Here is a 27622-nt window from a genome sequence, read left to right as displayed (position 1 = left end):
AGATAGATTGCAATCAGCCAGTGGGGCTGTGGAGGGAAACTGTCTAGCTTGCTCAAGTTTTTGAACAGGGTCTGAACTTTGAAATTAATTATATGTAGTTAATATTAAGTGTCTTTGATATGCTTTCTGGAAATAAATTTGAATACTTCCTATATTTCCAGTCAGATTTTAAATGTGTTGTAAATAGCCTCTGTGTTTAACAGTTCTGTTTATTTTGTTACAAATAATATGACTAATAAAATCTCTTAACCTGGTTGTCTGGTTAGAGATACTGTCTTTGACACACAAGCACAAATAACGTATCTACTGTCTACAGCCTTTGTAAGTCCTGCTGAACTAGGAGAATATGGCAACTACAACTTAATTGCCAGTATTGTTTTTCCCTGGAGAGAAGAGCAACCTTTCTCTCGTCTTTGTGGGTGTTTCTATGGAGAAGGTTACAGCAGGCCTATGAGGTTATTTTCTTTCCTCACCCAATCAGTCCAGGTTTTGGGTTCTTCAGTCTTTTCCTAAAGAGAAGGGCATTGTACTGGGTTTCATTGTCCCTCCCCTTACCCCTTGTAAAATAAAATAATAGCTTTTTAATGAATGACTGTGATACTGAACTTAGTATTTATAAAATGTTTTACAAAGTTTCAGGAAAAATGAATATATGTATGTGAGTGTTTGAAAGCAGCAAGGATAGTATCTAACCTCACATTTTTTCTGCATCTTCTGTGTATTTACAGTAAGGTTTTTTTGGTGTACTTTAATATTTATTTAATTTTTAGCATGTTTCTATATTGACCTAAGTATGAACATGATTTTAAAATGGGGCTATGGTTTTGTTATGAATATGTCATCTGCTTCAGATCTTGAAGTATTGCATTATTACAGGAAGTAAAAGCACAGGCAGCATCAGAAAAGCATTTTGTGTGCCTCATTAGTCAGAAACGTCAGCCAAAACCTTGCCCTCTTGTGCTGATAGCTGACTTTTCCTGTTTCTGGCCTCCTAAGTCACTGGCATTTGGGGTGGGAGTTGCCACTGTCGATGTATTTTTTTTTGCTGGCATCAGCCTACTGCTTACTACCACGTTGGACTTCAGTTTGTTTCTGTTGGATTCAAGAGATGCTATGGAAGCTCTCCAGTGGCTAATTTCACACCTTTAAACTTGAGGGCTGTTGAGCAAAGCTGTGTAATACAAGGAGGATGTATTTTTTGAGTATATGTATATACATGAATGTATTTTTGTATTCTAAAGTTGAAATCAGATTCCAAATGTTATACACTCTTTGTTAAAATGTTCTTTTTATCAGTACTATTCTAGAGTTCATAGGATATAGATACATTTGAGATAATTCTTAAACTGAATAATACTCATTTGAAAACAGCCAATTTAATAATAAAAAAAAAAGCAAGCAGGTTACCCATATTGAAGGTGTGATATCTATAAATGGCTTTGGTTATGCTCCAGATGGGCTGTTCATGTGCTTCTGTAAAAGACTGGTACAGTATGCCTGTGTAATCTTCACTTTTTTGCAGTTTATAAACATATAGCAGTACATCAGTACATCAACTGCTAATATGTTAATCAGTGCATCAACTGCATACTCTTTTAAAGTGCAGCGAAGCAAAACCAGAGGTATTTAGTTGGAAACGATTACATTTTAGGCAAAGGAATGAGAAAATTTGTTAAATTGTGTTCTAGCTATGTATCCAGAAAGTGAATACTTAGCCTCACATAACAAGCAACAACTAAAACAGAGTATTATGTTATAGTCACAATACTGAGCCATCAGGTAGAGCATCAGTGGTTAAAATTCTCATTTTCCTTTCCAAGAAAGGAGAGGTGGCTGATGAATAGTATTTGTTTGGCTTATGGCATTGTATTTTTAGCTTTGGTTTAGTTCTGCCTCCACGTTTTTAGTAGAAGCCAAATGAATTTAGGCTGTGACTGATCCTTCTCTTGCAAAGAATTCTGTTAATACAGAGCTGAAGACCTATCATCATAGAGTTTGGTAGAAAAGATTAGCTTCCAAATACGCCCACTGAGAGAGATACTTGCATATATCTCTGTGTGTGTATAAGCATACATGTAAAATAAAAAATATATTCAAATTCTTTCTATATAAGTAGAATGTAAGAATAAAGTCTTGGATTTGGGCTTATTTTGAACCATTATAACTGAAAGTTCATGTGCTTTGTGCGTAAGTCTCATAGGTTGATAGAGCCCAGGTGCAAATAAAATCTCCATCAGGAGCTGTAATTTTCTGTTATTTTATACTACAACAGAGAAGGGTCCGTATGCAGCTGGTTTTTGTCTCTTATGTCTCCCTCTGTTCTCCTTTTAGTTCAATCTCAACTGCTAAGTAAGCATTAGGAAAAAGTGAAACTAATGATTATGAAAATAAAAAGAATATTAAACAGCAAAAGAAAACTTCCGTTACATAGCAGTTCCTTCACACACCTGACAAAACTCTTAAAATCATAGAAAGCAGATGTTAAATCATAAAAAAATTACAGCTTTTACTCATCCTTCTTTTATGTTACAATTGTTTAAGCTTTAGTTCAGCAATTTGCAGTGTCAGACCTCCAACCTCCGATACAGTAACCCCTAATAAACCTTTGTGCTGATCAGTCGAGAGTATTTAGAAAGTATGTTACTGACAATATGTGTAATACAGATTTTCGTGTGATTATATGTGTAAGTAGCTGCAGATACGGTTGTCAGTGCCTGAATATGTAACGGCTATAGGTTTTTTTGGTTGCATACTCATTTAAAGCTTTTTACCTGCATGTTTTGGGATTTTAATAATGGTCAGGGTAAACGGTGGCCAGGAGTTTGGGTATTCCCTTATGTTGTATTAGGTACCTTGCTTGCCACACCTGATCTGGTCCCAGAGGTGTGGAAGGCCAGACGGTTCCCGAACCAGCGCTTTTCATTTAAACGGCCACCAGAGGTTGCTGCAGAACGGCAGACGGAACTGAGGATAGGTTTTGTGTTCAAGACTGAATACTGAGCTTCACAACAAATCACAGTTCAGGTTCTGATGTGATCATATTCCTTTTAAATGGAGTTGAAGCAGAGGTTAACCCTGACTCTTTATATATTTTTTTTCAGAATGCCAAAATGTACTTCTCTGTGTGCCAGTATAATTGTGGGTACCAAGATGCATTGGTTCAGCATCAGTGTTTCTTTAACTTTGTGTGAAGGAGGTTCTTACAGTGAAAATTATTTTTTCTAGTATGTACTTGGACAGCACTTGTGACTTTGCTTTGTTAAAAATGTAAACATATTTTTAAAGGAATTTTTAAAAATCAGATGCTGTTCTTGATTATGTATTAATCATGTTTATATTTTGATCAGCTAAATAAAAGTGTACATTATGGAAAAAATAGCTTCAGAATTATATACATGTAACAATTCTTAAATGGTTCAGTATGTGTTAGAAACAAGAAAATTAAATGAAGAAGTAAACCTAAAAACTGTGCGGGAAAAAACCCACCTAAAAGAACATACACAAGAGGGTAAAGGGTAGGAATTGTGTGGCATATTTGTAATAATGTAATATCCCATAAATATATGCTATTTCAGGCTTTTCAGAAGGTATACTGTGGCAAAAGTACACCAGACTTTCTTACACGTAGTATCAAGTACTTTCATGTTTGTTTAGAATGTAATAATACTTTAAGCACCTTTATTTTTTAACTTAATGTCTGTCTCTTTAGTTCTGTAAATCTGTCCTTATGTGAGTTAAAATTATGGTTTTGTGTCTAGGACTTGCATGCTCAATGATGCTAAGTAAATTCCTGTGTTTGGGAAGCAATAAGAAAACGCACTTTTTAATTAAGCGCAGTTTTTCTATATGCTACCTGACAAGAATGAAAGCTATAATTTTTTAAAATATCAGTTACAGCTAATGAATTACTGTTGTGTGTGTAAAACAAGAAGGGTAGTGTGTAATGAATTTAGCAGCAGTCTGTCAAAGCTGTGGTATTACACTAACTGAAGATACAAGTGCTTCATGCAGACCAAGTCAACAAAACGCTCGTAAAACCTTTAATGCCACATCATCATTTACAATGCACATGCAAAAAAAACCCGAACAACAAAAACAGAACAAGAAAAAGGAAGAAAATATTTAAAGTTTATTTTATACCGGAAGTTAGATGGAAAGAGTTCAGATGGACTTAAAAAAAAAAAAAAAAAAAGAAAAATAATTTCTCTGTAACTAAAATTTATCTACTGAGTCACTCTTAGATTGCCCTGGGACTTAAAAGCTAGTGCCTGACCGCGTTTGGAAAGAGGCTATTGCTTTCTTCGTGTTATGCTCTGCTGCCCATACTACAGGGCTACAAACCAGTAAGTCTGCTGACATTCAGCATACAAAGAGCATTACACAAGAAGCAGTGTCCATGTGAAACTTGAGAATGTGTAGTTTCTGAGGATGGAAAATCTATAGAAAGGCGTTAGCAACAGGACCACTTTTCTCACTCCTTCTTAAGGTATAACAATGGGATTTGGAAAATTGGAGTAATTCCTTGGATAGATAACAGTTTATAGGAAGTTTGCTTTTAATTGTGGTTTGTGGGTTTTAAACAGTTGGCCTGGATCTCAGAGACATCTTGTTCAAGGCAAGGGCAAGAGAGCTTAGTCCTGTCTTCAGCACTCAGGGAACACTCATATTCCTGTTCCCAGATATGGCAGTAATGGGAAGGAGGAGCATATGTTTGGTTAGAAGTTTTTTATTTAAAAGTCAAATGTCTTCCTCTTAAAAATTTAAGGGCAAGAATCACTAGTACATTTTTTTTTCAGTAGAATAGAAACCACAATTTTTATGGTTTCATATATCATATAAAAGACCACTTTGACTCTAGGAGAGCTCTTAGAAATTTAAGCTACATGCTTAGCAGTAAGAAGTGCCAACATCTGTGTTTGTGAACTGTTAACTTACGGTTTCTAAAGACATGGCAAGCATCTCACATCAAAACTCTCAAAATAGAATTAGATATGTCCGGAAAGAGCTCTGTGAATGTGGAGCAGTTGTTTCAGGGTGACACCAGACAGGTAACAATCCCAGTAATGAATCTCTTCATTTCACATTCACAAAAGTGTATTTTGAAACAACCTAAAGTGAAGGACAGAAAAATCAGTTTTAGTACATAGATATATAAAATTATATATGTATGTACATTTATATTTCACATTTAAAACCTTTTGCACAGAATTGTGTGCTAGCTATGCCATTGACAGGACAATAGCATACATAATTGCATTTCATAAATGGTAGAATTTCGTAGTTGTATGCATTCTTGAGTTACATTTTTAGCTAGCTAATTAACATCTACTTTTTGTCTATATGACACTCCATTACCTAAAGATATGAGCCCTTTTAGCAAGTATTCTGCTGAGAAATAAGTAAGTTTTTCTTAGCTGCTGCTTTGTCCTTCAAACTGAGTCTTAGTAATGGACTAAAGGATTTCCAGCAAAGGAGCATACTCTCAAGTCTAGGGTGACAGTATCAAGTAGTCAGGCCAGGCTGGACTAGAGCAAGCAGAAAAAGAGGAGGAAATTGAATTAATTTTCTTATTTTGAAGTAGAAGATCATGGCTTGGATAAAAATGTTCTTGGAAGAATGTATGTCTTCACATGTGGTGGTCTTTATTTCTGTGCCTTATTTTTTTTTTCCCCCTTGCCTACAGGAAATCCATCTTGCTTTTCTGAAATGGCTTGAGGGAAATGTAGATGCTGAAGGATTAAGAGCATCCAGCAAGGTGTCTCTTAAATTTGTTTCATCCTGCGAATCAAAAATGGAGATAACACCATCTCTCATGCCAGTCATCACTGAGACAGGAAGCTTCTCATCTGAACATTTCAGCCTGAAGACATACCAACAGAATCTTCAAACAAAGAAGCTTGGGAAGATTGTTCTTTTTAGTGAAGTTACTACAACAACACAGAATCTTCTAGATGGGTAAGAAAGTGATCTACAGCATACCAAATAAGCTTTCTGATCTGGAATTCACAATTATAATCACACATGATGTTCAGAACAAAAAAAAAAAAACAAACAAGCAAGCAAAGATTATTATCTTCTAGATAGGACACAAAATATCTTTGCTTATATTTGTGTTCACAGAGTATTGATTGATAGTATTAAGCCATAAAGGGTGGGAACATCTGTGTGTGACACTTTTTCTTGGTACTGTAGTTTAATCGTTATTTCTCTGGCAAAGCGTGAACATCGCTGTAGGAAAGGTCAAGGTATTAAATACATATTTAGGAGTTTCTGTGCATTTCCTAGTACAAGTTATTTTCTAAGCTAGTTATTTGGCAAAAGTAATATAAAGTAGATTGTGGCCTTAATTTTAATGTTACTGTTTTCTCTTATTCCTTGTATTGGGTATTTCACTGAAATGCTCTTTAGTGGTTTGTTTGGATTTTTTTTAACATTGATTACGGTTATGCTAGGCATTCTTTCATCATCACATAGATGACCCTTGTGTGAATGAGCTGTGGGATACCTTTGAGAAGGTAGTTCATTAGAGTTTTGAGTGGGATTAAGTGGTATGAAAATCACAGTTACTAAATCTTAGGTTGGAGTCTATGTACAAAGACTATACTGTTATATTTCATGAAATAGTCTTCTGGAAGTTGTTGCTCCTCAGGACAGGTTATTCTATGTGTGTTTCGACCTGCAGCTATAACTTTTATTGCCAGCTACTTTTGAGTATCAGTGTTAATTTATCTGCAGAAATTGCAGATTAATTTTACTGTTGGAAATAACCTTGGGAATTTTGTTTTGGATTATTTTTTTTTAAACAACATCATCAGTTAAATCATCTTGAATGTTATTGTAACTGATTAGTTACTCACCAGTAACAGATTTAGTTCTCAGCTAGAGAGCGTAAATTGTGAGACTGATAAAAGTCACAGAATACGCCTTTTTGCAGCTAATAAAGATGATTTAGATTATAATACATGCACACAAAATCTGTAAATGAGGACTGTAGTGGTAGGACAAGGGGTAATGGGTTAAAACTTAAACAGGGGAAGTTTAGATTGGATATAAGGAGGAAATTCTTTCCTGTTAGGGTGGTGAGGCACTGGAATAGGTTGCCCAGGGAGGTTGTGAATGCTCCATCCCTAGCAGCGTTCAAGGCCAGGTTGGACGAGGCCTTAGGTAATATGGTTTAGAGCGAGGTGTCCCTGCCCATGGCAGGGGAGTTGGAACTTGACGATCTTAAGGTCCTTTCCAACCCTAACTATTCTATGATTCTATGATTCTATAACAGTATATAATCAGTTCATAGTCTTACAGTTGACACTACGAAAGAATTAATCAATTTTGATTTATGCTAAAACATTGCCATTTTTAGAGATAGTTGGAATTAAAAAAAATATTGGAAACTATTCTCTGTGAGTGCCTATGTACTTATGTACACACACATTATTAAAATGTTGCTGTCCAATTTTGCCGCTTCCCTTCCTCCAAATCTACATCCTCATCCTGCAATTGGTTTTGCAATAGCTTTTGGGCACAGAGAAACATCCTTGTTGAATAAGATGCCACGAAGAAATGAGTTATTTTATAGAAGCATTTGTAGCAATTTCTTTTTAATTTTTAATATTCGCAACATGTTCAGCCAACTGGACTGAAAGTAGAAGTACTGCGAAGAAAGCAAGGAAGTGAGAATAGGACAAGACCTTTCTTCTCGGATGATTGTTTTTGGTGGAGGTCCTCAGTAACATTATTCACAGTAGGATGAAGTATATAATTCAGGGTTTTGTGAATTTATTTAGATGTCACAGGCTAAACAGAATCATGTCTAGCCAATTTATATGTGATTATATTATCAAGAAAGGCAGGGGGGCTTAGAGAAGTGGTCTTGGTTTTTCAATGACTGTGGAACCTTTACTCTCTTATGTTTAAAGTGTTGTACCAGCAGAGTGGTCCACACTCAGGTTGCTTTTTTACATTGAGGTAGTCCAAATGTAATGAAGTGTTTACAGATGTAGGTCTTAGAGATTTTTCCCATCATGATGCAGTTTGAGTAGTCAGTTTTCAGGTAAAATGGCTGTAAGTAATTTATAGTGGGAAGATGATCCTAGCCAGATTATAATTTGAACAATTAAATCTGTTTTACATAATGACTTCTGTTTTAATAAGTTAAAATATTTTACGTAAGTATTATGTTTGACGTTATTGTAAATATTTTGTTGTCATGGACAATAGAATCATATAGTCCATGTGAATTGCAATTCAGCAAAGAGAGACTTCACATATGATAACATTTCATAAATCACTACAAATTTATATATATAATATTAGGCAATTTTTATTCGAAAAAGAAGTTCTTAGGTTTTTAAGATAGTTCCAACTGAACCAATATGAATTTGTTAGGTTATGTGTATGAGAATTTTTCCTAATTGACAACTCTGAGTGAAAGGAGACTATATCTCCGGAAAAAGACTTTCTTTGCTTGGACGAAAAATAGGTACCTATTGATTAATCTTGATTCCCAGAAAAAAATGCAATACCATGTTTATGTAATCATGTATTACAGTAAGCACTTGTTACGTGATAGACTCTCTCAGGGTCTCTCTAATTTTACCAAGGTTGCGATGATTGAAAATATGATACAGACACCTCAAGAATTTAATTGGTGTGATTAGTAGTAAATTTAGTTAGTAAACTGTTTAGCTTATTATAAATAAATCTAGCATTTCACTTTCACTACTTTAGATTTTCTTATACCTTTCCCACCAACTGGATGTCAAACTTTTGTCTCTCTTCCTTTCCACTTCCCCAAACTTCATACCCCACAAAATTAAGACGTGGAAGCAGAAAGTGGGCTGGAACTAATTTAATGGCTGAGCAACCTCACAGTAGAGAAACAGCCGGAGCCTAATAGGGGTCTTTGTCTGCATTTCCACCCTGGCTGGTAACGTGCCAGTCAAAAGTCAAGCAAAAGAAACAGGTGGAAACTATTAGACCTGTCATAAAGTTTGAAAAATTGATTCTGGAGGCTAAGTGAATAGATTGAACTTGACAGTGTTGTCCTAAAGATTCTAAGGGAAAATTCTGTAGTTTAATTTGGGATCCCTTGATTGTTCATTAGCTCTCCAGATGGCAGGTCTTGGTGGTTTGTGTATTAACATACAAACTGTGTTATCGCTGGTGTACATTTGTGTTGTAAGGTAACAGACACAGTGTGAATTCACCTGTAGGTATCTCAAATTAAGTGGCACCAGTCCAATTGCAAAATAAAAATGTATTTAAATGTCATATAGTTTTGAATTATTAATACTTCTTTTATGGTTTATGTTAAAAGCACTATTTGAATCTTTTGAGGTTATTTTTTAAAGCATTTACAATTTTGTTTCTTAAACTAAGATCTAAAATCCTTACCAAAGATTTTTTTCCTCTAAAAGGAAATTCTTTCTGTAAGTTTCATTTCAGAAACATTAACTTTGAAGATATTTTTCCTAATGCCACCTGAACAGGTTAAGCTTGCCAGAAACAATTCCACTTTCTCTTACTCTTTCTCCTCTCTTCAAAGTATGCCTGGGATTGCATGATTTAAGATAAAACTATTACTTTTGAGGATGCACCTGGTATAGTGATACAGTGTTACACTGTAGAGACATTCATATTAGATTCACAAGATTTAAAATTGATAAAGAAGCATTTCTACCACACACCAAGTGGCTGGAATGATTTCACAAGTACTTAATGAAGAAACACATTATTAGGTACATTTCAGTTTTATTCTTACCAGTGTTTTATAACCTGTTTTAACATTTTAGTTGCAGATTTGATTTATACATGATTAAGCCAGCATGTAGTACGTTCTATATGAAATGCCATTGTGGATCCGTTTTCCCCAGTATTTAGGAAGCACAAAGTGCTGTTGTTAGGAAGAGTTTGACACAGAACCAGTGAATTTTTAGTGGAAATGAAATGTGGGATGAAGTTGCTTTCATATTTGCTAAATAGGATATTTAAGTAAAATGTCAGCTTAGAATAAACAATATCCAAATGGTTAAAAACTTTAAAAAATAAAATCCTTTACATCATTGATGCCCTTTTAGGGTTTTTTTATGCTTTTCTAGATTCATATTGTTGAATTTTTAAAAATTGTACTACAGCTTTAATTTTGGAAAGTGAGCATTACAACTCATTTTATTTTAAAAACTCTTTTAGTTGTATTTAGCTTAGTTGTATTCAAGTGTGTGTGCTACTAATACAGGTATGAAGTAGTGAAAAGTAAGAGTAGTGTATAGTTGAAGGAGATTGGAATGGCACTTCAGAGGCAGAAGCGAACAAATTGAGATTGACAAACTGTATTTTGTATTAGTGATTTTTACTTTTTCCAAGTCCTTGTGATGTTTTACTCTATGTAAACACAAGGGCCTCATGTTTAGTCATTCCATGCACCTCAGTGATCTCCCTTACTCTCTATTTAAACAATACTAAAAAAAAAATATTAAAATCAGGTAAGTCATTGGGAGTGGGTTAAAATGTCATTTGAAGATAGAAACTTGCCATTAACATAGCCTTCACAAAATATGCCATAGTGTCACACTACTTGTTTTCATTCCATCATCAGGCATGCCTGTTTAAAGCCTCCCCTCTCAGATTCTGGCCTCAGAATTCCACAAGGACTATAACTCCAAGCTACAATTATTCTTCTTACAGCTATTGGCTCAACTTGATCAACCATTTTCTTAAAAGCTATGAAAATTTTTTACTACTTTTAATAATATTTTAGCTCGCCATGTCTCATAATCTAGGCTCAGGTGGGTAGAAGAAGCTGTTTTACTGTAATAGTCAAAACCAACTGCAGGTTGCGTCACTGGCCTCGTGGTTTTATCTCTTGAAGATGCATAGGTTGTTGAAGTACAAAGTCTTCAAAGAGTAATATTTTTTTCTAGCATGGCAAGACTGTCCTAGTACATTAATAGTCTGATAGAAATAAATATTATCACCAACATTAAACCCCTGTGCCCTGGTTCCTCAAGAATGTGCATTGGAGAGATGGAAAATACCATGGTGGGCAAGAACAATGCCTTTCTCTCAGGAAACAACCATTGCTGATGGATGTTTTAAAAATGTGTGCTGATAAATCAGTCAGTTGTATATAAATGATGTTTGTATTATAAGTTACATAAATATAATTTATATAATCTTTTCTACAGATAACATAACCAAAAATAGGATATTGGTTTGGATAATGAATACTACTTTGTGCAGAAAGCTCTCACAAATTGCTTTTAAAATATTAGGTCCCTTGGTTTGTTTTTTTTTAAACTGTAGTGTGGAAGAGGAATGCTTTGCTTGATGAATGCCTAGCTTAAACCATAAAGTTAGATACTAGTGGTGATAGACCTGCTCTTCAAGGAATTTTATGCTTTTAATCTACATTCCTCTCATTCAAGTTAGCCTTGATATAATATCATCTTCCTTTGTTCTTCATGTCATTTGGGTTGCTAACTGCACAATTTCTAATTTTTTTTTATTTGTAGGGTAGAAGGGCTTTTTAGTCTTAAAAGAAAGAAGTTAGTGCACTGGAATAACTACTTCCATGCTTGTTTTCCTTGGGTTTTTTTTATATTCACTATTTTGTGCCTGCCTTTGGCGCATAAAGATTAGCTCAAATAACAGAATATGTTTGCTTCTCTTAAATTAATTTCAACAGTAAGTTTTGCTAATTTAGTTTTAAATGTATAGTATTTCATAGTTTATTTTGCCATTCACTTGTTGGTAGTGTTTTGCATCATTCAGTGTTAGACAAAGCTGTCCTTCAGGCTGATAACAAAAGATCATGCACAAATTTTTGTAATAAAGCCAGCAGTGTCTTTCTTTCCTTGCCTGTAGAAAGGGAGGAATTCGGAAGTTTTTGGCACTGATTTGGTTCTGTGCCATTCCCAGACTCCTCTCTGCAATACCATTTTTCATTACATGCTTGCTGAAAGATTTCTGTATTAGCATTTGTCATCTCTTTTGCATCAATTTTCCGTGCCTTTCTTTCCACCTGTTGTGAACAGTTCTTTAGGGCACTAAACAATTAGGTCCCTATTTTCATGTCACGCACCTTGTGTGTCTGATTTTTCATGGAATTGAAGGCAAAATATGTTTCTCTTTATATTTTTGTTATGTAAAATCAGTAGATATTCTTCCTATTAACGAAGTGGGCCCCCTGCTTGCACAGTTTCTGTCAGGGCAGGGGGAGGTTTGGCATTCCCAAAGGGGATTGAGTCATAAAAAAAGATACCCGTTTTGCAGAGCAATTAACCCATGTTGAACTCTTATAGTATATTGTATTACCCTGCTGCTGGAAGTTCCTGAACAATTTGCATTGTCGTTTGAATACGCATGTAGCCTTGGAGCACTCATCATTCGTTAAATATGAGAGGAAACCCTGTAAGAGTGCACAGTTAAAACGAGAGTTAAAGAATGGAAATGTTTCAATAACATTTCACTGTTTTGTTTTACATGGTGCTATTTTCATGAACACATTTTAAAACAGATTTTTCATATTAAGATAAAAAATTTGAACACTAATGTTACAAATCATAACTTTTTTGAAGAGGATTAACTTGAAGCAGTATATATGTAAGAGAATACAATATATAATAATAATATATAAAATATTGGTTTCTATATTTATAATTGTAGCATGTTGCATGCATATTATCACTATTTGTTTGCTAACTCTGTCACAATTTTGCCTTTAAATTTTAACTTCTATTTAGTAAAAAATGTTGCTTAAGCTTAAACTATTCAAAAGCACTTACAGATTAATATCTGTACTTCATTGAGAGATTTCCATGCTTTTTCAGTCATTGCTTTGCAACATATTGTTAAGTATAATGGTCAGTTCTGTAGTGTCAGTGAGAGTGCTTATCAGGTACGCCTATACTTGCGTTCATCAAATAGCTTTCTGTGTGCCAAGAGACCTGTCACCTTATTGCCACCGATACAAGCTTGGAATATAGCCTCTAACAAAGTCATGTGCTTATAGTAATAAACTATAAAACTCAAACACAGGCATGAGTCAGTGTCGAACATGACCTATTGACTTAAAAAGGGGAGGGTAAGGCACAGCAAAACTAGATATATTGATAATATGGTCAGATGCAACAACCGCCCCGCCTCCCTAATTAACCTCATTGAGTAGCTTGGGGCTTGGACAAGTGGATCTGCATTTCTCCCCCATACCTTTTAATTGTAATTGTTATAAACATCTGACTAGTAAAAGAATGAATTAAAGATGTTGCATTGAAATAAAACAGAATAGCATTTAGGTTTCTAAGTGACTTCTTAATGTGTTTGATTAACAAACTGCCCAAATTATGTGTGAAAAACCCAGATTAGGAACTAATAAAGAATCTAGTTGGCTGGACACTGTACATGTTCTTTACACTTGACTTATGAAGGAGGTGGGCTGCAGATACTGAGCACATGCAAGTTCCAAACAGACTTCCTACTTTTTCAGAAAATGGGAATTCTAGTATGTGTTTATTTGGTAACTTCTCTGGTCATTACACTTGCTTTAGGTGATGCATAGGGTCTACCTACCTCAGTCTTGGAATTATACCTACAGAGTAATTTTTGTCTGATTGTTTTAGGAAGCTTATGGGAAGAATCACTATTGTTAGCCATGGAGACAAACATGCTGCGTGTTAAGTTTTGACTTTAACTACTTTTATTTGAAATAACAATAAAGATCTGAATGCTGAACTGTGACAAAGTGGAGTTGCACAAAGTCTGAATTACTCTCTCGAGATGCCAGTATCTCATTCTTACTACACAGGGAAAAAAGCATAATCAGATTTCTTAGAAACTCAAAGTTAGATCATGGCTTTCAGTTTCCATTTGCGCATCTCTATCTCTTCATCTCTATGCCCTTAATAGAAAAATAAAAAAAATAAAAAAAAAAAAAAAGGAAAGAAGAAAAAGAGGTTGGATTTACAACAGTATGAAGCCAAGGTAAGGACAAAGAAACTTATGGCATGGCTGTTTAGGGAAGTTAGGGACAGCACCTGTTCCAGTGTTGTTAAGAATAAATACGCTGATTTTTGTTTGGTTTTATGCTGCCAGTCAGAAGATAGTGATTTAATTTCAGAATAATTCCCTGATTGTTTCCAGAGCCAGAAACTTTCAAAGCTTAAGCAGTAAACTAAGAAAATCCCACAGAATCTGAATTCTTTACCTAAATCCCACTGGCCTAGTTTATTTTCACTTATACTCCTAGTTAAAATATTTTAAGAATCTGTTTGTATTCAAACGAAGGCTTGCATTTATCACACCTCATATCATTTAGCCTAAAATGTCATGGCCTCTAGAATGGTGTGTAAAAAAAGCGAGGTTCCCCCACTGCAGTTTTGTGATCCCCAGGATTGCTATAAAATGCTGTACCTCATGTTGCTTTCAAAAGGATTTACTGGCATTGTTCTTGTTGCCTAAATGTTAAATATGGATGAACTTCCAAATGTTTTTTGTAAACTTGAAATGGCACTGTTTTACTGAAGATACTGTCTAACATTAAAAAAACCCACAAAAGTATTTTAAAGGCTTCTTCCCTAACACAAAGTTTTATGGCATATTACATTAAGTAGTTACAGAATACAACTATAAACTGCCCCATTTTTCATTTGATGTGTGTTTGAATGTATCATCAGTCTGTCCATTCACAGATGAAGAGGCATTCAGAAGAGAAAACAAGAGGAGAAAAATAAAAAAGTAGGGAGATGGAGGCTGAGACCCAGAAGAAAGGAAATAGAAATAAGGCATTCAAAGGAAACAATTCTTTTTTACTGGGTATTTCTTTAGCAAATATGCTAAACTTAAGCTGAAATAGTGTGGATGTAGGATGATTGCAATATTAATTAGGGAAAAATCTACATGTTGTCAGAGCGTTTAGCAAACCAAGTACTGATCAAGCCCAGTACTTCCTTGTGCAAATGACAGACTGTCTACTAAAAGGTAATTTAAATTGGGTTTGATTTCTTCTAAAGTCATAAAGGCTGATAATAAGTCCACTTAAGCATGTGGTGGTTCCATTTCTTTTTTTTTTTCCTTGAAAACTGGGGAGTATGAGGAAAGGGAAGCACTTTATTTTTTTTGAGGCTAAATGACAGCTTTGCTTACAGTCATAATTGAATCTGCAAATTATGATGTCCTGCTTTGTTTATTTTTAGTCATCCTTCTAATCTGCCCTACCATCATGATAACGCCTAACCAACATCCTGCAAATTGCTTATATTTCTTGCTTTCCAAAATGCAGTTTTACAACATATCACATTGTACTTTATGGGTATTGCGTAATTCATTAAACTGCATTTTACATGACAGTAGAAGAGCTTCAGAATTCATTCCACCTGACTATGATGGTTTCTATCCATTAACTTACTATCTTTATTCAAATCCCTACATAGGCAGTTAAAATTTCAAAATGGAATTTCATTCACCCTTTTCTAAGCCCCTAATGTTTATTGATAGACTTCAATGGGCAGTGGGCTTAGTGAAAGAGAACAATGTATTTTTATACTGCTGCATCATCTTTCAGCTAAAATATTTCTCCCATATAATCAGTTGCTTTGTTTAAATATAAGACTTGGTTTTCTGTTATGTCTAAAGGAGAAACTAATTTGGTCTTGCAGACTATTTGCTACAGAGCCAGCTTCCTTTTAAGGGTGCGTATTGCACAATATGACCATTGCAGTGAAACTGAGATTTACGAATACTGAAGGAATAACTTGCAGATAATGCTTTAGGGTCTAAACATAATATTTCAGTCTTCATTAGAATAAACCAGGACTTGATGCCCTCAGAACAAATAGTTTTGTGATGTACTGATGTAAATGCAGGTGTCAGGGGTATCAAATAGGCTTACGAGTTGTTTTCAAACTGTGTATTACTAGCACTGGATATAGATCTTGGATGACATACTGATCTGGCACCAAAAACAGTTTCTTTCCTTGTTGAATTGCAGGATCATTAGGGTTGTAAGGGACCTCTGGAGATCATCTAGTCCTGCCAAGGCAGGGTCACCTAGCACAGGTTACACAGGAATGTGTCCATGCAGATTTTGAATGTCTCCACAGAGGGAGGCACCACAAACGCCCTGGGCAGCCTGTTCCAGTGTGCTGCCACTCTCAAGGTAAAGAAGTTCTTCCTCATGTTGAGGTGAAACTTCTTGTGTTTTACTTGCATCCATTGGCCCTCATCCTGTTGCCAGGCACCACTGAAAAGTCTGGCAGCCTTCTCCTGCCACCCACCTTTGAGATATTTATATGCATTAATGAGATCCTCTCTCAGTCTTTTCTTCTCTAGACTAAACAGGCCTGGCTCCCACAATCTCTCCACATAAGAGAGATGCTCCAGACCCCTAATCATCATTGTGGCCCTGTGCTGGACCCTCTCCAGAGGGACTTCTGAGGAACCAAAACAAGCCCTAGGAGAAAGAAAAGTGTTTCTATTTATTTTCTTAGGGTTTTTAAAACCGGTTTCCTCCAATAAGCTGTTTGTGCTGCTGGCTTCTGAAACAGCAGTTTTGTCAAGATCATACATTTGTGTAGTAATACAGAAGAATGCCTATATGATCTCAGTAAGCCGTCTGTCAGGCTTACATAGTTTAAAATGTTGTCCATAGATGCAGAAAAAAGAAAGAATATTATTTTAGAGCTTTTAAATTTCAAGACCAGAAATTAGATAAAGAATTCTCACTCAAGTCTTGATTTATTAGCAAAAAATAATGTGTATATTTTACAGGGAGTATGGTACCAGATATAAAACAAATTGCTGGTGGCCACCTGCTTTAACGTGCATTTAAAATCTTGTGCAGTAGTTGATGTCATGTAGAATTCACTGGATAGGGAATAATTTTAAGTTAGTACACCATGTCAGGTTAACAAGGGTTGACGCTTTCCATCACAATTTATCTGTCTGTTTGAAAAAAAGAAAAGTGAAATAATCACCTTTTGCCAAGGTTTTTGAAAAGCGCGTGTGAGTGGCTTATATATGTCTTGTGGACATGCAGCATAGAATGAGAAAGTGCTGGAAAGTCAATAGAACACTGTGACTCCAGCTTATTGTCCTGTTGTTTTGTTTCCATCTTAGCATTCTGCTGCCATTCAGTGGTTAGATTTATGTGGTTTTCTTTGGAACTAAGTGCATATTTTTCTGGGGCATGTTTTCTCCATCAGAATACTGACAATGTACAGGCAGAAAAAATAGATGGAAGATGCCTTTGCATGCCACAGTACCAGCATGCTGTAAAGCCTCAACGAGGAAGGAATCCTTATCCCAAGAGGCTTCTTACTTCTAAGAAGTAATGGCAATTAAAGATTTTTAGTGTGGCTGGTTGAAATGCCTGCTGCATGGAAACAGCCTAGAAAACTACATTCAGGCACAGAATATCACCTTTGCAGTGGAACTGACTATGCTAATCTTGTCCCTAGGAATTGAAGTTTGTTTGATTAACTCAGGATTTCCACAGAGCCATGTGCTGTAGCCACAGAGCTGGAAACTTATTACAGAATATATTGTCATAGGTATTTCACTGCGTGCTATGTTCCTCAGGGGTTTTTTAACCCTTCTCGTGGAGCAAGATGACAAATTATTTTGCTTAATAGCCAAATGTGGCCTTCACATGCACTATAAATGGTATTATAAAATGGTGTTAATTTGGTCTAGTAATTTATAAATTATAACTTTAGGTATACAAAAGACATCAAAATTTTGAGGCCCTTTTATCCTATTTCTTAATCTCTGTTATAGATAAGGATTGCAAATTCATACTTATCTTTTGTAGACAGTGAAAACAAGATTTTATATTATGTTTATTTCTATTCCCAATATTTTCCTCGCATGTTTCCAGTATTTTGCGTTTATCAGTAATTTTCATTTCCTTAATTTTTAGTGTTTTATTTGATTGCACATTTGAGATAGGTAAGATATAACTTTCTACAATTTAATTAATTAGCATGAATCACTAAAACTAGAAATTGCAGAACTTGTGTCTTTTTTTAAATGTAATTTCATGTTAAAATAATTCTGGTGGTTACTGATTCACAAGTTAAAAAAAAAAAAAGAGCAGGAATCAGTCTTATTTCAGTTAGGAACTCAGATCTTGACCTGGTATATGCTGGGGAAAAAAAAAATGGTTTGGTAAACTGTATTGAATTGAGCTTTTCCTGTACTTTATTGTCTTAAAACTCTTCAGTGGTCTGCTTTAAAACCTGCAGTTCTGCACATGGTTTGGAACAAGTAAGATGTAATTATTAAACACTTTAAAAAGTCAAGCTGACTTGAAATGTGTAAATTACACATACTTCTGATGTGTATCGTCAGGAATTTGCATGCTGCCTTCTTTACTTTCCCTGTTATTTTTTATTGTTTGTTCTTCAAAAACCAGTTAAAACATTTATTATGCTAGAGAATGGATTCAAACTTCTGACAGTTTTCACAGTATAACTAAGCATTAGTATCAAGTATGAAATTCAGCACAGTTCCGCCTTCTTTTTAACTAACAGCAGAAATAGTTAAAAAAATGTAAAACCAAAAGGAAAGAATGAACCTGAAGCTGAACTGTTTTCAGCTATGGGTTGCATAAATAACAATTATTTTTTTCCTACTGTTTTATGCAGAAATAGGAGTAGACAAGAAGATACAAACAAATGTCTTTTGGGGACATCCACAAGAATAGATGTAAACCATTGTATCTTTAATACCAATTGATACTATTCTGCAAGACTCATCAGAAAACTCAACACAGGATTCTGTGGAAACCAACTAGTAAAGGGAACAGGGAAACCATTCACTCTGAAGATTTTAGATACAAGACAATCAGATTTTTGGGAGTAGGGTGAAAGGAAAATGGGAGAAAAAGTAAAGTTTGAGTAAAAATGAAGACTTCTTTTTTTATGAAGTCCAGGTCGACTAGTAAGCAGGTCCTGTTATGTGTTGGACATAACAGTTCAGTCTGGGAGAATGTCTTCTGATCATCATTAGCTCATTGCTGAAGGTATGTTACTGTTCCAGACTCTTCTGGCTTTTATTTCAACATGGCCTGGACATAGAAAGTGTAATAAGTATTTTTGGGAGTGCAGATAATTGGAACATTAGGATTCTATCTGATAACCTGTTCTCTATCTAATATACTATTTAGAGGTTTCATCATTCAGTGGTCATCAGAACAGATAGCATTTAATCATTGCCAGAATATGTTTCACTACTAACTGGGGTACAGCTGAACAAAAACTGTGAATAAGGAACAAATATTCTCCAGTTTGCTGAAGCTGTGATACAGGGTGTTCATGAAAACAGAATTATACTGGCTTAGAGGGAAAATGGTAATTTGCTATGAGGCATTAGCTTAATAAACTGGTGTGCCAACAGGAGAGGTTAAGAAGGGTGAAAATACTGTATTTTGATATTTTGCCAAGTTAAACAGTGAAATATTGTGAACATGAACCAAGTGAAATGGAATGCTTTCTGCTTGGATTTGAAACCCAAAATCTCGGTGAGTGACTGACAATTCAGAAGTGGTAGAGTGTAAAGTAGATAAGTACCCTTCCTTCCCTGCTTCCTCTTCCACTGAGGAAAAATTGCTGAACAAAAATCTGAAGTGCTGATGTGTTTATTTTAACACTGGGAAATACTTATTACTTCAAATATTTGCCTGCTTGTATATCATATCTATTATACCACATGTGCCACATACAAATTAGACATGGCTCATAAAGTGCAGTAACCCTAGATTTTTCAAGATTATGGATGTAAATTTTCCTTTTATTTAACTGTTTTCTAACTCATGTCAGGGAGGCTTCCTAGTGATGGAGGTCTGTAGCTTTTAAATTAAAATCCTCAGCAGAATTGTTCCCGTACTTTACACACACACTTTATTCAGTTCTGTAAAGAGATGTCTTCAGATGATGTTAGAACAAGAAATGTAGAAAAGGAGGTTGCATTTTCTAGATCCAGAACCAAGTTCTCTCAATTACTTGGCTAGTTGTGCAGCTGCATTTATCTAGCACCTAGCACACGTTCTTGGAAATAAGGAAGATCTTTTTACAGTGATGGTAACTATACAAGTGAAGCCTAAGCTAAATTCAGAGTACAGATGATTAGATCAGAAATTAATAAAGTATAAAGATATAACTAGTCAAAGTATGCTATAATTTCTTTTTCACTTTTCTTCTTACTGTGACATAATTCAGATTAATATTTCATGCGTGTGTTTACCTTGTACTCTATATCTAATGGATGCTGGCATGGGAAACTTCACATATTAACTTGGCTGAAGAGAAAGTTGGTGTTTTTTTACAACAGCACCCTACTGTGGGCTTCACAGAAGAGATGCCAGGCAGCTTTGCAGACCAGCCTGCTGGGACTACTCGCCCAAATCTGGCTGGCTGTGGAGCCAGCTGGCAGTCACATCCAGTACAGTGCTAGGTGACACAAGTGGACTGCTGTTCAGTAAATTAGGGTGGTTTTTTCCTAATTAAACACAGAATTGCAAAAAATCTTGTTGTGAATGTCTTTACAAGCTTCAGCCATGTACCTATTAAAAAAGCTAAATTATGGCAGTTGTGTATTATGAACTACCTTCTAATTTTTAAAAAATCACAAACTTTGAATGTTTTGTTTTGAAACTGTCATGTACTTCACTATTTCTAAAGGTCTGTTTTTATTGTGTGATATTAATATCATCAAGGGAATGAGCCATAAGGCAGAAGTATTTGCCTAGTCTGTGTTTTCAGTTTTATGTGTTCTAGTAAATCTGAGGTGCTTCGTTCTGGTTTTCAGGTTTCAAAATACATTAACCATCTCTCCATCTTATGCAGTGGCTCATACCCACCTCATTACAAGGAAGGTAGGAATATGATCCCTAGATGTGGTTTTTCCTAAGTAGGTGATTATTGGTGTGTATGCCATTTGTGCATAGATTTCTGCACTGGACCATATTACATAGCATATTAGGTCTTCCTAGCATTAGTTACATTTACATGTAATTTTTTTTTCTGTGTGAACACATTCTGGAGGGTGGTTTTGAAACACTGATATTCGTGTTACTAGGATATGTGTGGTGTCTGCATTATTTGCTAGTAATCTGGGTTGGATTTGGTTTCAGAATATGTGAGCTAGTTTTATGTCCACTCTGATTTTACCTACGTCTGTTTTAAAGCACCAGCTGTATGGCAGATGCTCACATTAAGGTCTTGTGTTTCCAGCAGAATCAAGAAATTCTCAGGATACCTTATTTGCTTCTACTACAGATTTTTCTCCTTCAGACTCAGCCAGTCCATAATCATGAGTATATGACCGTTTCAGTCTTTTGTCAAAATCTGACTAGAACCTGTTTCCCTCCTTAAATTTCTCCTCTATATTGCTTCTCTTCTGCCAGACCATACTTGCTGAGTAGCATCTACAGGGGAAAAGAAATCCTCTTCTGCTGGTTCATCTCTATCAACTTAATTTTTCTCATTACATGCAAGAGATTATGACATGTTTATGCTTTGCTTTGTTCTTCACTATATCCATGTCCGTAGTTCTTTTGGTCATTCAGGAGTCTGGACTACTGCTAGTCAATCATATGCAGCTTGTATAAGTAAATGGCACAAGTGATCTAATCCTCTAACAACAAATGCCTTTATCCTGTCCTTCTTGGAGAGCAGCTTCTTTTTTTTGGTGACTGCAATCAATCTACTTGGCTTTGCGATTATTTTTTTGTTTGTTTCTGAAATTAGAATCCCCTTGCCTTGCCTTTTTTTTCTTTCCACTGAACTCTATCTCATAATTCAAAGCCTTCTGTTTAAGGTGGTACAACAGTTCTGCAAGGAAGTGGGCTCATAAATTAATGCCAGAAATAGTACTGGCCATAAAGTACTCAGTGTAATATTTTCTCTGCAGTAATCCTACTGCTGCTTCAGGACTGACTTTCTGATGTTTTTACCTGCATGTAGAATCACATAACTTTTTCTTGAGGCTGTGTGTGGTTTTAAGGATACATACAAAGTAGAACTGAGTACAGCGGTTGTGTTTAAATTTATCTGTCATATTTGTGCCACTTTCCAACTTTTTTTTTTTTTCCTTTTTTTAAACCTACAGTTGTTTTCAGCAGGATCTAAGTATATGGGTCAAGGCTACGTGCTCTAACTGAAAATATCATTTGAGAATATAATTTAACAATCCGGCTTGGGATTTCTTGAGTAGTTTCTTCTTTCTTCTCCACGTGGTTCATAATTTTGCTTCCAGAACAAAAGGCACTAGCCCTCTATATATATTTATTTTCAGGTTTTAGATATTTTTCAAAAACATACTTGCAGAAGAGGTTTTATTTATAATGCGTTCAGGTACGCTGGTATGTCAAATGTATTTGCAGTTGAGAGCTTTAATAACGTAAGCATGTGAAGACTTCTTAAAGGAAGCAAGTATTTACTTCTAATCTTTTATATGGTAAAATTTATTCTTACAAAGTGGTTTTGCGAATAAGTAGATTAAAAAAATGTTACTCTGATTTTTTTATGCTTGGGATATGAGCAGGTTTGATCCTGTTCTGGAAACTAGCTAGAATAGTTTTCAAGGGTCTTCCCCAGCCCTTTTTAACATGCAACTATTATGCTGTGTGTTTTCAGGGGCAAATTACCAAAACCAAGTTGGATTATAACATATTTAAGAAAAATAAAATATAATTTGGTTCCCATCCTTTAGTTCTACTGCTCCGTGCATCTTTGGTTCATGAGGTTTATGATAGGCTAATATTGAAAAAAATTTTGTGGGAGCTCTTTCTTGTGTTGACAGAACATAATTCAGAGAATTACTAAAATAACACTTTATTTCAACAGTTGGGAGAGTTTGGATTGTTAGGTTTCACTTTCAAAATCAGCTAAAAAACCCTGACTAAAATGAAATTTGTGTCTCAAATTCCAAATGACATCAGACAAGTTGCTTTTTCTATGGAAGATTTTATAGCTGTAAAATAGATGTAAAAAAGGATGTTGAAAAAAGTTGCAAAATAACTCCAGCATAAATGTTTCTGGAAAAAAATAATTTCTTGCATAGTATCTTATCACAGAGATAAAAAAATAAAAAGCCAAAGGTACATCCTTTTATGTTTGAATGTAATGGTCAGCAAGCATCTTTCTAAATTGCGTTGTTAGGCTGCACGTGTTGAATAGATGCTTTTCCTATGGAAACCAAAAGTTTATGTGGATGTGAAAAGCTTTGCAGAGTACGGTGAAAAATGTGTTACACTGAATTTTTTTCAATAGGGCACAGTATGATATATACTTTTTATGCCTCCAGTATTGTGGATTCTACAAAACAGCACAGAGAGGATGTAAACCAAGTTATTTTTGATTTGTAATGTAGGAGATTTCTGATTAGTTGCACTTCAATGATTACAAAAGGGTAGTGGCACTGTTGATATAAATTAAATACTTGTGTCATGCACAACAGAAGCATAAGCAAGAAGGAAGCCGTGGAAGTTCAGCTAGGAATGCAAATTGCACCCTTTGACCCACTTCCCACCTAATTGAAGTGGGTTTTCTGGTAACAGGTCCTAATTTAATTCTGCAGTGACGTCACAGAAAACCGCCACTCCTGGAACTGTTTCTGCAGTCCTTCTGCATGGTTCTGCAAGCAATAAATGAAGCTTTCTCAAACTATCCTATATATGTCTTTGGTCATTTCAAGTATCTTTTTAAATGTAGAACAGCAGTAGGTCCAGTTTCATCAGCTTTAGAATTCTGGTCAGAAATTATCCCCCAAATCCCTCATGCCTCAAATCAGGGAAGACAACACCTTGGACATACTGCTGAGGGAAAGGGTAACAGGTTTTCCAGGAAACTCTCTGAACATTGTGAAATGCTGCCTGAAATTTTTATGCCTTGTCACTGTATATCTCCTGAAATACACTCAAATAGCAGTGATGCCAAAAATTAGGAATATAGTCAGTGGCTACTGTTCTTCTGGCAGTTGTAGCTTCCAGCTCCAGTTGGATACATATCCACACGTATGAAACTGCTATATAAAATAGATGTCTCTGGAGGCCCAAGTTTCAGAGACTATAGTTTGTAATCTGGTAAGGGTTGCCATTTTTTATGTTTGCATTACAGCTTCTGCCAAGTACTTATGACAGAATTATGGAAGTATGAAGTGCTTAAACAGAGACCTTGAGAAAGAATTCCTCGGAGGAAACAATATTTCCTTACTGTGGTTAGGTGACTGGATGTCTATAGACCACTATTTCATTTGCACTGCGCTGGGTAAGTGCTGGTTCATGTGGGTGGCTCATTGGTTTGTTTTGCTAGGGATGCAATATTTCCTTTTCAGGCACTGCTGCTGCTGATAGATAATTTATAGGTTGATGTGTGATAGCTTTTACTCCTGTACTGTGATGCAAACACTAGTTGTCCTTTTTAAGAATGAATGTTACGGATGAGTGCCGCCATTTTGAAGTACTGCCCAGTGACAAATTGAAGATTGCCAAAGAAACCACCTGTCTAGTTCTCTGGGAGAATGAAGCTAGCAGAGAAGTCTTTGAACTGTCAGATACATCCAGCATGCCTTTTTTTGTGGGAACATACATAGAACTGACATCGATGAAGTTATGTTTAGAAAGAGCTAACTCTGAGAAATTCAGCTGCCCTAAGACAGTAGAACATCAGCCATTTCGAGAGGCATAATGAGCAGCTAGCTACACTCCTAATTCAGACTGCTGTAAATAGATAAAACTGTTTTCATGCTCTTAATGTGTTTCTCAGGAGAAGGTTGTCTTCTGTTTGGAAGATGTGTCCACTTGCTGGTTCTTTCCGAATGGAGATTAGTGGGCTGTAATTTCAATTCAGTGTCTGAACAGCCAGCCTGCGTGAGCTTCTGAAAGTGTCTGAGTCCAGCTGATAAGCTATAGAGACTTTCACTTGCTTGATTTTGGTCAGCTCCAGCAAGAGTAACATCTTCAGCTGGTGAGAACTCATCTATCTTGTTCTCAGGCGAGTTTGTTTGGGAAACTTGAACTAGAACTTGAACAGACATCTAATTGAGGTGAGAGTGAAGGACTCTGCTCTATGGGGCACAGGAAAAGGAGGGACTGTATGGGTTGTGTATATTGGGGAAAAAGCCTGATTATTTTTCCTTTTTCTCCAGCAATCACAAATACATGTGACTGTTCAAGCACCATCGTTTTAACTGCCGTTTGCGTCTCTCATGTTTGTGAGCTGGTGCAAAGGATTGAATGTGGTAATAGAAATTCACCTTACTTATTATTATCCAGATAGATAACTCATAGCTGCAAAGTTTTATTCAAGAAGCTGACACTTTTGCAACCATGCAATAAACAGAGGACCAGAGCTGTCAAGATGATTTCTTTTACTGGGATTAGAGCCATGGAGTTTTTAAAAGATAACAGTATTACAATGATAAAAGTCAATAGCATTTTCCTTAAGTGTCTCAGTAAGCTATGTGAAGCTTGGTAGCTGGGTAGGTGACAGTAGCAGACAATTAGCAATTTTAAAATCAGGCACTTTATTTCAAAAATTTGAAGCAGAGCAAATCTGTATTAATTCTTAATGGTGGATGCTCTACTTCAAAATCTGTTGATTTAGTTCATATTAAATGTGTGCTGATGCAGATGATGCCCTGTTGATGTTAGAGGAGAGATGGAGGGGGAGGAGGGAGAAGAACTAGAGATTTAACAGCCAGAGAAGAGGAAATAGAACGACTCTTGATGACTTTCCTAGTCAAAATACCAACATGAGGGAATGACTTATGTGCCATGAAGTAGGTGTATAGTCAAATCAGTCTGGATACCAAGCTTTTATGGGTTCTCTGAACTAATTTCAAACCAGCATATGCAACACTATTGTACCTGGTTGAGCCTGGATTCCTTACCTGAGTTAGCCTGAGAATTGTGTTTTGCTGCTTTTACTATTTGCAGATGCTTGAGCTCACTAGTGAAAGAAAGTCTGGGAATCTCACATGAATCTCAATTGCTGCTTTTAGCTTGCTGCACACATAAAGTATTGGATTACTGCCTGCATCAGCTGTAAGGACATGACTTGGTTCTAGAAAATTCATATGCTGCAAAGTAATCTAAAATCTCTACCTAGCAGTGATGCTTATTGACAGCCTGGTCAGTTATGCCAAGGACATCTTTCTTCATTATAAACATGCCTTCCCTTCTGTCTTGTCTTTAAGCATAGTTTTCCTAAAATGGAACCTAACAATACATTAATATTAACAGTAAATGTTCAAGTCAGCGTTTTTAATAATGGGGGGTGAACCTGTGCACCTCTGCAAAAACTCTACTTGCAGACTGAGAGGAAAAGAAAATCCCACAGATTTCACTGGGTTTAGGTTCTGTTTTAACTTTTTAAATCACACTTAGGAATGTAGTTTCAAACCTGCAAGAGATAATAGTGGAATAGCAGAATCCAAACTATGGAAGATCTTAACTTTAGAAAGTAGTTGTGTGTATCCACTGGTGTATATACTGCACTTGTTAAAACAAGAGGTTACATAAATATTTGAGTTTTTAAAGATCTATCACAGTCTTTTTTAAAGTTAAATGTTTTATTATCCATATTTGTGTATAATATCTTATTTCAGAATTGATATTAAGCATGTAAATGGCAGAAATGTGGATTTGTCACATAAGTAGTCATAGTTCTCTCTTGTTTCTTCCTTGGTAAATCCAGCCTTGCCAAGAGACGAGGCCAGATTATTTTTGTGCTATAGAAATCATTCCAAAACAAACCCTCTCTGTAGTTACATTATCCTTCAATGTAAGGAGCATGTTTGGCTTACATATTGCTGACATCTGCCAAATGTTTCTTTACCAAGTGTTTAGTGTAATTTGCAGTGAGCTGGTGAATACTTAATGGTCTTTGTAGAACTTCATCTTTTATGTCCTCCTTGGTTAAAGCAAATCCTTTCATCATCAGTGTTACCTTTGTGCTGGGTTTTTTTTTTTGCTAGTTAGATCGTGCATTTCCCACACCCAGTTTCTTTGGGATTTCTGGGATTTCATTTGGAAGCCTATGGGGTTTTTTAATTAAGTGATACTGAATAATATCCAACGGATATTAAGTGGTGTAATGAAGGGATACATTTTTTCATTTAACTCCTAGTAAAATGTAAGGATTTTACCTTCTTTAGTGTCCCATTTTAAGTTGTATAGGCAAAGTTGGATCAGTATTGAAATGGGAAATTTAAAAAGTTGGTGGAAGTGGTAATGATAGCTTTTCTTCTCGTCCAAGTCTTTATGTGTACGTGCTGCTAGTTCCGTTTTTATTAGGAAATGTTACTCCTTTTTCTTCTCTCTCCTTCCTCACTTCCCCAGGGAAGAAAAGTATTCCAATCAGTTCCATAAAAGCAGGTTAAGCCACTAAGAGTAGCTTTGCACTGTGAATTGAACCATTTTGAAAACGGTTTGAATTCTGAGGGGAAGACTGGAGATGGGGTAGTTTATATCACTAAACTTTCCTTTTTATGGTAGGAAATGTACCTGAAGTCTCTGGAATTGCCGCAATGGGGTTGTACATTTTTACAAACAAAGAATAATGTTAATTCTATTACCTGCTCAGTCTCAAGTATATAATTAATGACATTCTGCTCAGCTACGTTTAAC

General features: G+C 35.6%; 2 protein-coding genes across 4 annotated transcripts in view; both read left to right on the top strand.

Annotated features, from left to right (window-relative positions):
* PIGP (phosphatidylinositol glycan anchor biosynthesis class P) overlaps nt 1-27622 on the top strand; it is a 152431-nt gene that overhangs the window by 65463 nt on the left and 59346 nt on the right. The window lies entirely within an intron of this gene.
* Nucleotides 1-27622, top strand: part of HLCS (holocarboxylase synthetase) — a 122147-nt gene that overhangs the window by 37578 nt on the left and 56947 nt on the right. For all 3 annotated transcript variants that reach the window (XM_061359128.1, XM_061359130.1, XM_061359129.1), the window contains exon 6: nt 5684-5955. In XM_061359128.1, coding sequence (XP_061215112.1) covers nt 5684-5955 — 272 coding nt within the window. The remainder of the gene's footprint in view (nt 1-5683; nt 5956-27622) is intronic.

Source organism: Neopsephotus bourkii, unplaced genomic scaffold (assembly GCF_033783945.1).
Source record: "Neopsephotus bourkii isolate Nb327-2 ecotype Australia unplaced genomic scaffold, CSIRO-AGI_Nbou_v1 NB_962, whole genome shotgun sequence".
In the NCBI taxonomy this organism is placed as follows: domain Eukaryota; kingdom Metazoa; phylum Chordata; class Aves; order Psittaciformes; family Psittacidae; genus Neopsephotus; species Neopsephotus bourkii.
The sequence above is the reverse complement of the archived record's forward strand: the minus strand, read 5'-3'. Positions and strand labels throughout refer to the sequence as shown.